The following is a 15,313-nucleotide window of genomic DNA, read 5'->3' on the forward strand; positions in this document are numbered from 1 at the left end:
TGTTGCCACAAGGTTGGAAGCACAGAATCATCTAGAATGTCATTGTATCTTGTAGAGTTAAGATTTCCCTTCACTGGAACTAAGGAACTAAGGGGCCTAGCCCGAACCATGAAAAACAGCCTCAGACCATTATTCCTCCTCCACCAAACTGTACAATTGGCACTATTCAGTCGGGCAGGTAGCGTTCTCCTGGCATCCGCCAAATCCAGATCCGTCCGTCGGCCTGCCAGATGGCACAGCATGACACATCACTCCAGAGAACAGCACTGTTGACAGGGGCAGCTCTAGCAGGGTAGAAATTTGACGAATTGACTTGTTGGAATGGTAGCATCCTATGATGTTGCCACGTTGAACATCACTAAGCTCTTTAGTAAGGCCCTTCTACTGACAAAGTTTATCCATGGAGATTGCATAGCTGTGTGCTCGATTGTATACACCTGTCAGCAAAGGGTGTGGCTGAAATAACCAAATCCACTCATTTGAAGGGGTGTCCACATTCAAAAGTATATATAGTGTATTACATTGGGGATGACATAATTTAGTACAAATGTTTCATCAACAAGCTGGGAAAAGAGAGGGTCAAAGTGATCAAACTCTAGCTTTTCGTATAGGTTATGAGTGTGATAGATAGCTGGCTCTACGATGTACTGGGAGTGTCCAATTCCCAACACACAGTCACCTGATGATTCAGATATATACACACAGGTGGGCGGGCTGATGGACAGACAGACACACACTCTCAGCCAGTCAGTCCGAGTCACTGCTGCTGCTGGATGAGTCTGTAGACATAGCTTCCACGTCATCCTCGTTCTCTTTGTTGTGGCCGGGGGGCTCCAGCCCAAAGTCGTTGCCATGGTGCGGGGGGAGCATACCCACTGAGACGTCGGACGATTGCCAGGGGTACTGGGGTGTAAGCACATCTGAGGAGGGAAGGAAGGAAAGAGTATTTGAGCTGCGTGATAGGGTTAGTATTATACAGTATAGTCCACAGAATCATATCAAACACACAGACCATAGAAGAAAAAACAGTTGACTTAATTTGTAGAAGAAAGGAACCACACATAAAACAAAAGCATACCCGGCAATCTCCCAGCAGCCAGTGCATCTCCAGGGAGGTGTCCGTTCACACCATTAGTTGGCAGATTGCTCATGTGACCCAACATTCCACTGCGCATCTCTAGGTCAGTCGGGTAAGGTCTACGTGGATCACCTGTTATAAGGAATGTCATCAAGTCGATTGAAGAGTAATTACTGTAGTATTGTGAATGCTAGTCACTGCTGTGATAGGGAGTATTTGAACCTCAGTCACTATCACTACCGAGAGGAAATTCCAGTCTGGAGAGAAGGAACATGCAAGGGAAGGAGGATCTGGGGGAGGTAGTGATTGGGGGGGAAAGGGTATCTAAGTCTTCAAAACAAAATAAAAAAAGGTCAGAAAGAAGACAAACCTGGTACCCAGTTGAGAGGGGCACACACTGCATTGCTGGCACTAATCCTGTGGGCATATTTGATGATCTCTTCTGAGGAGATGCTCCCTGAAAGACAACAGTTATTTTAGTTTCACATCTATAATCTCTGGTGGTATTTATGTATCAGAAAGCTCTCCAGGTACTCAGACGAATGCTGTGAAAATCAGGCTCACCTTTTCTGGCCTTATCAATAGATTTTAGCTTCTCCTTTGCTTGGTATACAGCAGTCGCCTAGAAGAGAGAAGTTTGGGCAAAAAAGGTTAGGTTGAATCAAAGCCATAAACAATGTGCTGTTGGGTTCCAATTTAGTAAAGGAAACACATTGTATAGACTCTTTAGGATTTCTTATCATTCTCCAGCACCACTATTCTCACCAGTATATGTTCAGCCTCCTTCAGCTGTTTCTGGAGCTGCTGGATGTCACAGTCTCTCTTCTCCACCTCCTTCTCCAGGACCTGCATCTCTTGGTGCACCTTGCCCTGCTCCTGTGCCACCCTCATCAGCTCCTGGAACTCTCTGTCTCGCTGCACCAGCAGCTCCAGGATCTACCCACAGCAAAACACGTGCATTCAGACTTCTGACCGACTGCACATTGTAAGATAGACTACTACTGACACAAAGTTGTGTGGAGAAAAGCACTCTCAAACCTATTTCACAAAATGCAAACTAAATCTGAGTGGTATGTTCAGTTATGGTGCACATCTTATAATTCTTTGAATAGCTTGGATTGCAGATATTGTTGCTACATTTAAATATAGTTTTAGGTTGAATCAGGTGCCTGTTACCTGGGTGTCCTCGCCTCCTTGGGGGAGTTTTTGGCTCCTTGACAGTGCAAGCATCTCTATCAATTCCCTGAAATACGAGTAACATTGGGTTTTATACACTGCTCAAAAAAATAAAGGGAACACTTAAACAACACAATGTAACTCCAAGTCATTCACACTTCTGTGAAATCAAACTGTCCATTGAGGAAGCAACACTGATTGACAATACATTTCACATGCTGTTGTGCAAATGGAATAGACAACAGGTGGAAATTATAGGCAATTAGCAAGACACCCCCAATAAAGGAGTGGTTCTGCAGGTGGTGACCACAGACCACTTCTCAGTTCCTATGCTTCCTGGCTGATGTTTTGGTCACTTTTGAATGCTGGCGGTGCGTTCACTCGTGGTAGCATGAGACGGAGTCTACAACCCACACAAGTGGCTCAGGTAGTGCAGCTCATCCAGGATGGCACATCAATGCGAGCTGTGGCAAGAAGGTTTGCTGTGTCTGTCAGCGTAGTGTCCAGAGCATGGAGGCGCTACCAGGAGACAGGCCAGTACATCAGGAGACGTGGAGGAGGCCAACAACCCAGCAGCAGGACCGCTACCTCCGCCTTTGTGCAAGGAGGAGCAGGAGGAACACTGCCAGAGCCCTGCAAAATGACCTCCAGCAGGCCACAAATGTGCATGTGTCTGCTCAAACGGTTAGAAACAGACTCCATGAGGGTGGTATGAGGGCCCGACATCCACGGGTGGGGGTTGTGCTTACAGCCCAACACCGTGCAGGACGTTTGGCATTTGCCAGAGAACACCAAGATTGGCAAATTCACCACTGGCGCCCTGTGCTCTTCACAGATGAAAGCGGGTTCACATTGAGCACATGTGACAGAGTCTGGAGACACCGTGGAGAACGTTCTGCTGCATGCAACATCCTCCAGCATGACCGGTTTGGCGGTGGGTCAGTCATGGTGTGGGGTGGCATTTCTTTGGAGGGCCGTGCAGCCCTCCATGTGCTCACCAGAGATAGCCTGACTGCCATTAGGTACCGAGATGAGATCCTCAGACCCCTTGTGAGACCATATGCTGGTGCGGTTGGCCCTGGGTTCCTCCTAATGCTAGACCTCATGTGGCTGGAGTGTGTCAGCAGTTCCTGCAAGAGGAAGGCATTGATGCTATGGAATGGCCCGCCCGTTCCCCAAAACTGAATCCACTTGAGCACATCTGGGACATCATGTCTTGCTCCATCCACCAACGTCCAGGTCTGGGAGGAGACCATCATCCACCTCATCAGGAGCATGCCCAGGCGTTGTAGGGAGGTCATACAGGCACGCGGAGGCCACACACACTACTGAGCCTCATTTAGACTTGTTTTAAGGACATTCCATCAAAGTTGGATCAGCCTGTAGTGTGGTTTTCCACTTTAATTTTGAGTGTGACGCCAAATCCAGACCTCCATGGGTTGATAAATTTGATTTCCATTGATCATTTTTGTGTGATTTTGTTGTCAGCACATTCAACACATTCAGATCTAGGATGTGTTATTTTAGTGATCCCTTTATTTTTTAAAGCAGTGTATATACAGAATCCATGGCTGACGTTATAGCCTATACAACAGTAGTTCACAACATTTTTCGGTTACTGTACCACCAACTGAATTTTGCTCTGCCTGGAGTACACCTAATGTACCCCCTCATGTGCATTTAACCAGTAACCCTATGATCTCATGAGTCTTCTCAAGTACCCCTTGTGGATAGGCCAATTACCCCCAGGGGTCCCAGTACCCCTGGTTGGGAACCACTGGCCTAGCAGTAACATTACACTCAGAACACGAAACGTAGGCATTGTTGAATAAACTACAAACTAGATCATTTGAATGGCTGTTCAGGAAACAATTATTCCGGTGAGAAAATAATATATTCGTACCTGGATAACACTTCTAAATCGTCCAGTACCGATAATAACCGCTCTTTCGTAGATTTATCAGTCACCGCCATTATTGTTTCCACGCCACTGCGCAGAACAGGAAATAGAGCTGATGTTTTGCTGTGTGGAAATAAAGCGTGCTAGCGACGTCTGTTGGAAAGGAGTGAAAAGGCATTCTGTTGGCGAAGTCACTGAGGCAAAAATAGAAAGAGGCGGAGCCACATCTATACAGAGGAAAATAGTATTCCCTGGAAGTTAGGTGCTCGGCGCTCAGCTGTTGAGTTGAGGAGAATATTTGGTTGAGTCGGGCAGCACGAGCTGTGTGTGTTTATCTGCGCGGTCGTAGGAGCTAGCTACAGCAGCAAGATTCCAAAGAACTTCGACGTGCTAAACACACTCGCTCTGTTATTTTGAAATCAACGAGTGCAAATTTCACGATGGTGAAGGTATCCTTTAATTCGGCCCTCGGGCAGAAAGACATGAAAAAGGACAGCGAAACCCTAATTCCCGAGGACAAGGTGAGTAATTACAACTGCGAATAGCCATCAAGGATTGTGTTATTGACTGTACGTTTGTTTATGTGTAACTGTGTTTTTGTCGCACTGCTTTGCTTTATCTTGGCCAGGTCACAGTTGTAAATGAGAAGTTGTTCTCAACTGGCCTAACTGGTTAAATAAATAAAGGTGAAAAAATAAATAATAATAAGTACGTTAACGTTGGTTATCTAACGTTAGAAAACATTGTCACAGTTGAACAGACACAGATGGCAAAATTAAGACGTCAATCCCCTAGTTAGCTCCTTTAGCCAGATCAGAGATTAGCCAATACATTATATAAAGCTAGCAAATTACCGAAATGTGATACATTTGAACTAAGCGAAAGTAATATTTGGCCAAATGTGTCTAAATTTAACATTAGGTCTGAGACTTGCTTAATCAGCTCTCAACAATTCACTGACCACCATTATCTAACGTGAAATTATAGCCTACAGGGGCTGCCAGTTACTGCTTTCTTTCCCCTTCTTTGCAAATGGCAGGCTGAATGTCAATTTAATGTTTTGAGTTTTGGAGATCAGCTGGAACTTGTTTGTCACTTGAAGCCAGCACTTGTTCAGTCCCCGCTGCTTACATTGATACACCATCAACTGTTCTTTCTCATTCCAAGAACAGCAGTAGCGTTTTGATAAGGGTTATCAACACTGAATTGTCATCATTCTGTTTGTCAGTGTTGGTTGGACCAAGAAATGGACAGACACAACATTAATTTCCAAGAATGGTATGATGCCAGGTATTTAGAAATAATCTAAAATAAGAAACTTTGTCCCCAGGGGGGAAATTTCTATTGCACATTAACAACATCTTAAAAATACATGAATAAATATGGTATATGAAATATGCAGTACAGATGCCTACATGACACAAGGCATATGCTTACAACTGATAAGAAGAGTAGGAGCGTGAGACAGCACTCATATGATGTCTGCTCACTTATCATCAAATCCATGCCAATTGGGCAGGTTGCCTCTGAGAAGATGATGTGAAGTGGCAGGCGAGTCTGCATTGCAAATAACTCCATCTGTCTCCGCTCGCTGACTCATACCATTCAATACATTTTTCAGTACACAGTTCTGTCTTCTATCCTTCCACCCATTAAGATTCTCACAGCCTAGACTGTTTCCCCTTGAGGAAATTTGTCTTGGGTCTCCCAACAAGCCCGGCGTTGTATTACACTTATCACAACACAAAACAATACAGGGTTACATACAGTCAATATGGATAATGGAACTACCATGCATTGGTCAAATCAAGCTTTATTTATACAGCACATTTCAGACAATATGCTTTACAGGAAAGCATTTTCAGGTTCTCCAGCAGGCTATTCCAGAGGCTGGGGGCATAATCACTGAGGGACCTACTAGGTAGATACCATTAAAGCATGTCTGACATGTATTTTGGTGCACAATTGTGGGTTGATTTTAAGAACCAATAGAATAATCTTAAAATGTATTCTAAATCTCACAGGCAGCCAGTGCAGACCTTAAAACTGGTGTAATGTGTGCTCTCCATCTTGGTCATTACGTGTGCTGCAGCATTCTGTATGTTTTGCAGTCGACGAAAATTTAGTTCAGAATCTAAATCAGGTTTTTTACCTGGTGTTTTATCTTTATTGCCTGTGAATTTAAATGTGCGGCTAGATTCTCTCTGTGCTTTGGCTCTGACAATAAGTACCTCGGTCTTGTCTTGATTTAGCTGGAGGAAGTTGTGAGTCATCAAAGTATTTTAGTCACTTATGTAGTCTAATAATTGATTTGTGGAGCTAAAATCCTCTGGTGGCACAAATGTAAAGTTGTGTATCTTGCTATGCTTTCTGATAATGCTGTCAAGGGGCTATATATATATCTCACACAGTTGAAGTCGGAAGTTTACATACACCTTAGCTAAATACATTTAAACTCAGTTTTTCACAATTCCTGACATTTAATCCTAGTACAAATGCCCTGTCTTAGGTCAGTTAGTAACACCATTTTATTTTAGGAATGTAAAATGTCAGAATAATAGTAGAGAATTATTTATTTAAGCTTTTAATTTCTTTCATCACATTCCCAGTGGGTCAGAAGTTTACATACACTCAATTAGTATTTGGTAGGATTGCCTTTAAATTGTTTAACTTGGATCAAACGGAGTGTGGTGTCAGGAAAATAAACTCACCTTCAATGTCAACAAAACAAAGGAGATGATCGTGGACTTCAGGAAACAGCAGAGGGAGCACCCCCCTATCCACATTGACGGGACAGTAGTGGAGAAGGTGGGAAGTTTTAAGTTCCTCTGCGTACACATCACGGACAAACTGAAATGGTCCACCCACACAGACAGCGTGGTGAAGAAGGCGCAACGGCGCCTCTTCAACCTCAGGAGGCTGAAGAAATTTGGCTTGTCACCAAAAACCGCTCACACACTTTTACAGATGCACAATCGAGAACATCCTGTCGGGCTGTATCACCGCCTGGTACGGCAACTGCTCCGCCCACAACGGCAAGGCTCTCCAGAGGGTAGTTAGGCCTGCACAACGCATCTCCGGGAGCAAACTACCAGTCCTCCATGACACCTACACCACCCAATGTCACAGGAAGGCCAAAAAGAACATCAAGGACAACAACCACCTGAGCCACTGCCTGTTCACCCCGCTATCATCCAGAAGGCGAGGTCAGTACAGGTGCATCAAAGCAGGGATCGTGAGACAAGCTGTTTTTCAATCTCAAGGCCATCAGACTGTTAAACAGCCATCACTAACATTAAGTGGCTGCTGCCAACATACTGACTCAAATCTCTAGCCACTTTAATCATTCAAAATTGGATGTAATAAATGTACAACTAGTCACTTTAAACAATGCCACTTTGTATAATGTTTACATACCTACATTAACTCACCCTACATTAACTCATCTCATATGTATATACTGTACTCTATACCATCTACTGCATCTTGCCTATGCCGTTCAGCCATCGCTCATCCATATATTTATATGTACATATTCATATTCATTCCTTTACACTGGTGTGTGTATAAGGTAGTTGTTGTGAAATTGTTAGATTACTTGTTAGATATTACTGTGTGGTCGGAACTAGAAACGCAAGCATTTCGCTACACTCGCATTAACATTGCTAACCATGTGTATGTGACCAATAAGATTTGATTTGACTGTTTCGGGTAGCCTTCCACAAGCTCCCCAAAATAAGTTGGGTGAATTTTGGCCCTTTCCTCCTGACCGAGCCGGTGTAACTGAGTCAGGTTTGTAGGTTTCCTTGCCGCACACGCTTTTTCAGTTCTGCCCACAAATGTTCTATAGGATTGAGGTCAGTGCTTTGTGATGGCCACTCCAATACCTTGACTTTGTTGTCCTTAAGACATTTTGCCACAACTTTGGAAGTATGCTTGGGGTTATTGTCCATTCGGGAAGACCCATTTGTGACCAAGCTTTAACTTCCTGACTGATGTCTTGATGTTGCTTCAATATATCCACATAATTTTACTCCCTCATGATGCCATCTATTTTGTGAAGTGCACCAGTCCCTCCTGCAGAAAAAGCACCCCCACAATATGATGCTGCCGCCCCAGCACTTCACGGTTGGGATGGTGTTCTTCGGCTTGCAAGCCTCCCCCTTTTCCTCCAAACATTACCATGGTCATTATGGCCAAACAGTTCTATTTTTGTTTCATCAGACCAGAGGACATTTCTCCAAAAAGTGTGATATTTGTCCCCATGTGCAGTTGCAAACCATAGTCTGGCTTTTTTATGGTGGTTTTGGAGCAGTGGCTTCTTCCTTACTGAGCGGCATTTCATGTTATGTTGATATAGGACTAATTTTACTGTGGATATAAATACCTTTGTGCCTGTTTCCTCCAGTATCTTCACAAGGTCCTTTGCTGTTGTTCTGGGATTTATTTGCACTTTTTGCTCCAAAGTACGTTCATCTTTAGGAGACAGAACGCGTCTTTTCCTGAGGCATGAAGGCTGCGTGGTCCCATGGTGTTTATACTTGTGTACTATTGTTTGTACGGATGAACGCGGTACCTTCAGGTGTTTGGAAATTGCTCCCAAGGATGAACCAGATTTGTGGAGGTCTACAAAAAAATTTGTGAGGTCTTGGCTGATTTCTTTTGATTTTCCCATGATGTCAAGCAAAGATGCACTGAGTTTGAAGGTAGGCCTTGAAATACATCCACAGGTACACCTCCAATTGACTGAGGCTAATTGACATCATTTATCAGAAGCTTCTAAAGCCATGACATAATTTTCTGGAATTTTCCAAGCTTTTTAAAGGCGCATTCAACTTGGTGTATGTATACTTCTGACTCACTGGAATTGTGATGCAGTCAAATAATCTGTCTGTAAACAATTGTTGAAAAAATTACTTGTGTCCATGTAGAGGTTGACCGATTTTATGATTTTATTTCATCACCGGTACCAATTATTGGTCCTCCAATCAAACACCTTTGTTTTACTCATGTTGGCTGCAGTGAAGGAGAGCCCGCAGGTTTTGGTAGCGGGCCTTGTCAGTGGCACTGTATTGTCCTCAAGCAAGCAAAGAAGTTGTTTAGTTTGTCTGTGAGCAAGACATCGTGGGGCTGGTTTTTCTTTTGTACTCCGTGATTGACTGGAGACCCTGCCACATACCTCTCGTGTCTGAGCCGTTGAATTGCGACTCTACTTTGTCTCTATACTGATGCTTATTTTGTTTGATTGCCTTGCAGAGGGAATAGCTACACTGTTTGTATTTGGTCATGTTTCCGGTCACCTTGCCCTGATTAAAGGCAGTGGTTCACGCTTTAAGTTTTGTGCGAATGCTGCGGTTTCTGGTTGGGGAATGTTTTAATAGACGCTGTGGGTACAACCTCACCGACACTCTTGCTAATAAACTCGCTCACTGGCTCAGCGTTTTCATCAATGTTGTTGTTCGCCGCTATGCGGAACATATCCCAGTCCACGTGATCGAAGCAATCTTGAAGTGTGGAATCCGATTGGTCAGACCAGCGTTGAACATTCCTGAGCTCGGGTGCTTCCTGTTTTAGTTTCTGTCTATAGGCTGAGAGCAACAAAATGTAGTCGTGGTCAGCTTTAACGAAAGGAGGGTGGAGGAGGGCCTTATATGCGTCGCGGAAGTTAGAATAACAATGATCTAGGGTATTGCCAGCCCGGGTCGCGCAATCGATATGCTGATAGAATTTAGGGAGCCTTGTTTTCAGATTAGCCTTGTTATTTAGAACTTGACCGTAGAGGCCGACCCTCCTCTCCAGTCTGTCCAGAAGGACATCATGGTCAACAGTGTCAAATGCTCCACTATATCCAAGAGTACAAGGACCGAGAGCTGTTTGGCATCTGTGTTGGCTCTAAGATCATTTACCCGATAAGGCTGTCTCTGTGCTGTGGTGGGCACAAAAAAACAGATTGGAATAAAATCTGTAGTACCTTCAGAGGTAAGATAGCGTTTCTTAACAATGTATTCAGTAATACCCTGTGCTATGGGTTACAAGCTAGTAAAAAACACAGTGGTGATCAGATAAAGCAACATCAACAATAGAGGATATGTCAGTAGAAAGCCCCTTGGTAATAACCACATCCAGAGTATGGCTGCGGTTATGGGTGGGCCCAGTAACATGTTGGATAAAGTCCATGGAGCTCAAAAGATTCCTAAATTCAATGTCCTTGGAGTCAGTCTCTTTGTAAACATGAATATTAAAATCCATTTTATTGTTTACAAAAGTTCAAACTGGAGAGAAAGTGGTCAACTCACTTGCCACTGTAGGTATTAAAGGGTGTCAACTGAATTGATGATGACCTCATCAGCTACTATTTGACCTACCGCCCTAACTTTCTCATATAGGTGGGATATTCCACCAACCTCAGTGACTTTCTGTGGTTTTCCACTAGAAATGTGTAATTGGACCTCTTTATCTTGACCACAAACTGTACAGAGATAGGCTTTTGATTTTCACCTTCCCACACATTCTTAGCCTCTGACCTTCTAGTTCTTCTGTCTGTCAGTATAATCACAGTTATGGTCTTCCTCCCTGGTTTGAAGTGGCCTTTAACAAATGCATTTTTCACCTCTGCAAGGGGATTTCTGTAGCTTTGCCTAGTGGTTCCACATGCTATAATTAGTTTATATTAACATCTTCAGACTTTATTCACTTGAGTAACAAGATGAATAAGACCTATCATTACAGTATGCTTGCTCCTTTGAACCTTTTGGGGTAATTATTTTGTTAACTGTTATCTTGTTTTCTTTGGTAAGTCAGCGTTTTCATGCTGGCCAAATGTTTACATCAATAAGTTTTGAGTTTCGAGGCAAAGCAAGAGGACCAGAGTAGCCTTCTTTTGGACCCAATAGGCAACATTCATTCAGGATTGTTCCTTGAGGCATTTAGGCATAGGCTCCATTCCAAATAGCCAACATTTCTTGGGCTTCGTAGATCAGCTGGCTGACAATGGCACGAAAAGGATGTGCACGCATCGGTGGCCAGGAAGGCGTGTGCATTATGATTCTGAATGGTCAAATAGCTAGTATCAATGACAAGAAGCTGCCATGTGAGGAATCATAGGTGGCTTGTTTCTGCTCTTTGTATCTTATTGATTATAATAATTAGCTGGTTGATAAGCCGAATCAGGTTAGTTACAACTGGGGAGCGGAAACCTTCAGGAGGGTAGATCTCCAGGAACAGGGTTTGAGACTCCTGGTCTAATCCAACCCTGTCTGTTTTGCCACATAGTTGTGTTTTTGTTTCTAAATAACCAACCACTTCCCAGTAGGCAAGATAATGCTTCCCTGGCTGGGAAAGCAGTCTCAGGGAATGTGAAGGTCAGTGGCAGTAGCTCATCAGATGGCGTGAGAGATGGACAGTGGGAGGGTCGGCTCTTGTTCACACTCTGCCCGATTAACAGGCGCAGAGTGATTGGCAGCGGGCAGGAGACAGGGCAGCTGCACATGCCTTGTGTGTATCAGGGGTTCTGCCAAGTGCAAGCCAGAGTGCTCCTCTGCAACCACTTAACAGTTCACTAATATTATGTAAATATTGCCCAACTTCATAATTATACAGACACTCCCTAACAACACAGAGGCACCCTAGAATATGGTAATATTATAAGGCCCTATAAAATCTGCGTTGCAGACGGACACGGAATCAAGACATTGAAACGGAATTCAACAATATAAAAAATGTATTACATTTATGACATCAACTAACTCCATTGAACTTAGTAGAAAATTCCTTAATTTTCCTGAGATTATCATATGACATGAACAAAATACATCAATGATGCCCCTGTCTGTGTGCACATTTGTCTACCACTTTGTGTAGCTGTTAGTGATGATGCTAATGTAATGACAACCGCCTTCTGGTAAATGGAAAGACTTTCCCAAAAACCTTTTCAATTAAATATTAACTACAAAGTAGCCTATGCCTACCTGGCAGAATGATATCATGATTATTTGCATCAATCCAGTGGCCATTTGTTTTGCAAACACTGCAATCACATGAGTGCTACAGAAACCCCGCTAACCAAATAAAGGTCTCTGGCTGGTGCCCAGTTGAGTAAAAGGGTAACTACACCCAAAATTCAAAATGTTTCCCAGACCTCAAAAGTGGTCTCCTGCTGTTTCTGGCATTGCTGTGGTCTTAGAAAAACAACAAAATTCGATATTCTATTGAATGTGATTTGTAGAGCAATAACCTTAAACAGAAAACTTTTAAAAGTAAATGGAGAAAACAGAATTTGTGAAAAAAATGAAGCAGATTTTTATAGGTACTAGCCACGTTCTAAAGAAACAAACAGGCGGCCCAGCGAGCGCACATCAGCAGGTCTAGAAGGAGACAGAGTTGATGGCAGATCCCCATGGTGTATGCATGACCTCTACTAGGCAACTTTCAAGGGGATGTCTATCTGGTCGGCTTGTTTGAACACAGAAGCCGATCTGATGTTGAGTTAACACCTCAGTCTTTTCCTGTCAGCTGAACGTGTCAGCCAGTGTTTCCTCTATATTCACTTAGCAGCGGTGGCCCAAATTGTTGCCATGGCTCAAAAAAAATATGATAGCATTTAAAAAAATATATTTTCTATTTCTGCCGAGATGCGCTTTTTAAAGGGATAGTGCAAGACATTGGCAATTAAGCCCTTTTTCTACTTACCCATAGTCCAATGAACTGCATACAGTTTGAAGGAAGTTTGTAACTACTGTTAGCGCAATGTCTGGAAGTCTATGGGGACAGCTACCCTTTCCACTGCTGCTTAAAAAAACCTAGGGGAAACGCTGTATCAGCTACTAAGCTAGTTGTTATTAGACTGCTATGGCAGCGTGTCTGTACATCAATGTGAACTGTAGCATGGAAATAAAGGATGGGGCATGCAAATGTACAGTAGGCTATGTTAATGGAAGTTTTGGGCTGTATCAATGCCTGTCTGTAGATGGGAGAGAGATGACTTGTATGGAAATTAATACAAATTAAGGTCAAATAATATTCAGCAGTGCACAGTAGAGGTCGACCGATTATGATTTGCTGATGCTGATACCGATTAATCGGATGATTAAATTTAAAAGATTGTATTTGTAATAATGACAATTACAACAATACTGAATGAACACTTGTTTTAACTTAATATAATGCATCAAGTTCAATTTAGCCTCAAATAAATAATGAAACCTGTTCAATTTGGTTTAAATAATGCAAAAACAAAGTTTTGGATTAGAAAGTAAGTGTGCCATGTAAAAAACCTAACATTACAGTTCCTTGCTCTGAACATGAGAACATTTAAAGCTGGTGGTTCCTTTTAAGATGAGTCTTCAATATTCCCAGGTAAGAAGTTTTAGGTTGTAGTTATTATAGGACTATTTCTCTCTATAACATTTGTATTTCATATACCTTTGACTATTGGATGTTCTTATAGGCACTTTAGTTTTGCCAGTGTAACAGTATAGCTTCTGCCCCTCTCCTTGCCCCTACCTGGGCTCGAACCAGGAACAGATCGACAACAGCCACCCTCGAAGCAGCGTTACCCATGCAGAGCAAGGGGAACAACCACTCCAAGTCTCAGAGCGAGTGACGTTGGAAACGCTATTAGTACACACCCCGCTAACTAGCTAGCCATTTCACATTGGTTACACCAGGCTAATCTCGGGAGTTGATAGGCTTGAAGTCATAAACAGCTCAATGCTTGAAGCACAGCGAAGAGCTGCTGGCCAAACGCACAAAAGTGTTGTTTGAATGAATGCTTACGAGCCTGCTGGTGCCTTCCATCGCTCAGACTGCTCTATCAAATCATAGACTTAATTATAACATAATAATAACACAGAAACACGAGCCTTAGGTCATTAATATGGCCGAATCCGGAAACTATCATCTCGAAAACAAGACGTTTATTCTTTCAGTGAAATACAGAACCGTTCCGTATTTTATCTAACCGAAACCGGCATCCCTAAGTCTAAATATTCCTGTTACATTGCACAACCTTCAATGTTATGTCATAATTACGTAAAATTCTGTCAAATTAGACGGCCCAAACTGTTGCATATACACTGACTCTGCGTGCAATGAACGCAAGAGAAGTGACACAATTTCACCTGTTTAATTGTGCCTGCTAACCTGGATTTCTTTTAGCTAAATATGCAGGTTTAAAAATATATACTTCTGTTTTATTGATTTTAAGAAATTCATTGATGTTTATGGTTAGGTACAGTCGTGCAACGATTGTGCTTTTTTCACAAATGCGCTTTTGTTAAATCATCCCCCGTTTGGCGAGGTTGGCTGTCTTTGTTAGGAAAAAATAGTCTTCACATTTCGCAACGAGTCATGTTAGCAGGCAATATTAACTAAATATGCAGGTTTAAAAATATATACTTATGTATTGATTTTAAGAAAGGCATTGATGTTTATGGTTAGGTACATATTGGAGCAACGACAGTCCTTTTTCCGAATACGCACCGCATTGATTATATGCAACGCACGACACTCTAGATAAACTAGTAATATCATCAACCATGTGCAGTTAATTAGTGATTATGATTGATTGTTTTTTATAAGATAAGTTTAATGCTAGCTATCAACTTACCTTGGCTTCTTGCTGCATTCGTGTAACAGGCAGTCTCCTCGTGGAGTGCAATGTAATCAGGTGGTATGAGCGTTGGACTAGTTAACTCTAAGGTTGCAAGATTGAATCCCCGAACTGACAAGGTAAAAATCTGTCATTATGCCCCTGAACAAGGCAGTTAACCCACCGTTCCTAGGCTGTCATTGAAAATAAGAATCTGTTCTTGACTGTCTTGCCTAGTTAAATAAAGGTGTAAAAAAAAATATACAAAAAAATTCGGTGTCCAAAAATACCGATTCCCGATTGTTATGAAAACTTGAGATCGGCCCTAATTAATCGTCCATTCCGATTAATCGGTCGACCTCTAGTGCACAGACTAGGCCTTGTGTTCTGGCTTATGCATGGGATGCTTTTAGAGTAAAGGCATATCGGACAGTAGAGCTGGCTTGGCTCTGAACTCTTTTCTTCATTAGCCATGCTAACCAGTTTGCTGTTTGAGCCTATCTTAAATAAGACCTACTGGCAATGAGTTCACTGCGTATTACTGAGGAGATATTCTTGGCATGTTGGGGTG

At 42.7% G+C, this 15,313-nt stretch overlaps 2 protein-coding genes across 2 annotated transcripts in view; one reads left to right on the forward strand and one right to left on the reverse strand.

The window, feature by feature from the left end:
• Window positions 1-85: 85 nt before the first annotated feature.
• On the reverse strand, window positions 86-4,303 carry LOC112225533 (mediator of RNA polymerase II transcription subunit 4-like). The gene is made up of 7 exons (XM_024389574.2): window positions 4,158-4,303; window positions 2,255-2,321; window positions 1,844-2,014; window positions 1,643-1,700; window positions 1,449-1,535; window positions 1,079-1,210; window positions 86-920 (listed from the first exon to the last, which is right to left on the reverse strand). The coding sequence occupies exons 1-7, from the start codon at window positions 4,226-4,228 to the stop codon at window positions 748-750; spliced, it is 759 nt and encodes a 252-aa protein (XP_024245342.1). The 5' UTR covers window positions 4,229-4,303; the 3' UTR covers window positions 86-747.
• Window positions 4,304-4,403: 100 nt separating this feature from the next.
• The window catches only part of LOC112225532 (integral membrane protein 2B-like), a 28,566-nt gene continuing 17,656 nt past the window's right edge, over window positions 4,404-15,313 (forward strand). Inside the window, exon 1 of the mRNA XM_024389573.2 lies at window positions 4,404-4,675. Within this exon, the coding sequence (XP_024245341.1) occupies window positions 4,595-4,675 (81 nt within the window). The 5' untranslated portion in view covers window positions 4,404-4,594. The remainder of the gene's footprint in view (window positions 4,676-15,313) is intronic.

This window comes from Oncorhynchus tshawytscha, linkage group LG26 (genome assembly GCF_018296145.1).
Source record: "Oncorhynchus tshawytscha isolate Ot180627B linkage group LG26, Otsh_v2.0, whole genome shotgun sequence".
Classification (NCBI taxonomy): domain Eukaryota; kingdom Metazoa; phylum Chordata; class Actinopteri; order Salmoniformes; family Salmonidae; genus Oncorhynchus; species Oncorhynchus tshawytscha.

Excerpts from the sequence above, each read along its gene's own strand:
- LOC112225533 (XM_024389574.2), bottom strand. The coding sequence starts at position 4,228 with ATGGCGGTGACTGATAAATCTACGAAAGAGCGGTTATTATCGGTACTG. Across the intron at positions 2,322-4,157 it reads GATTTAGAAGTGTTATCCAG|GGAATTGATAGAGATGCTTG; the intron begins GTACGAATATAT and ends CTCGTATTTCAG. Across the intron at positions 1,211-1,448 it reads CCCTCTCAACTGGGTACCAG|GTGATCCACGTAGACCTTAC; the intron begins GTTTGTCTTCTT and ends TCCTTATAACAG.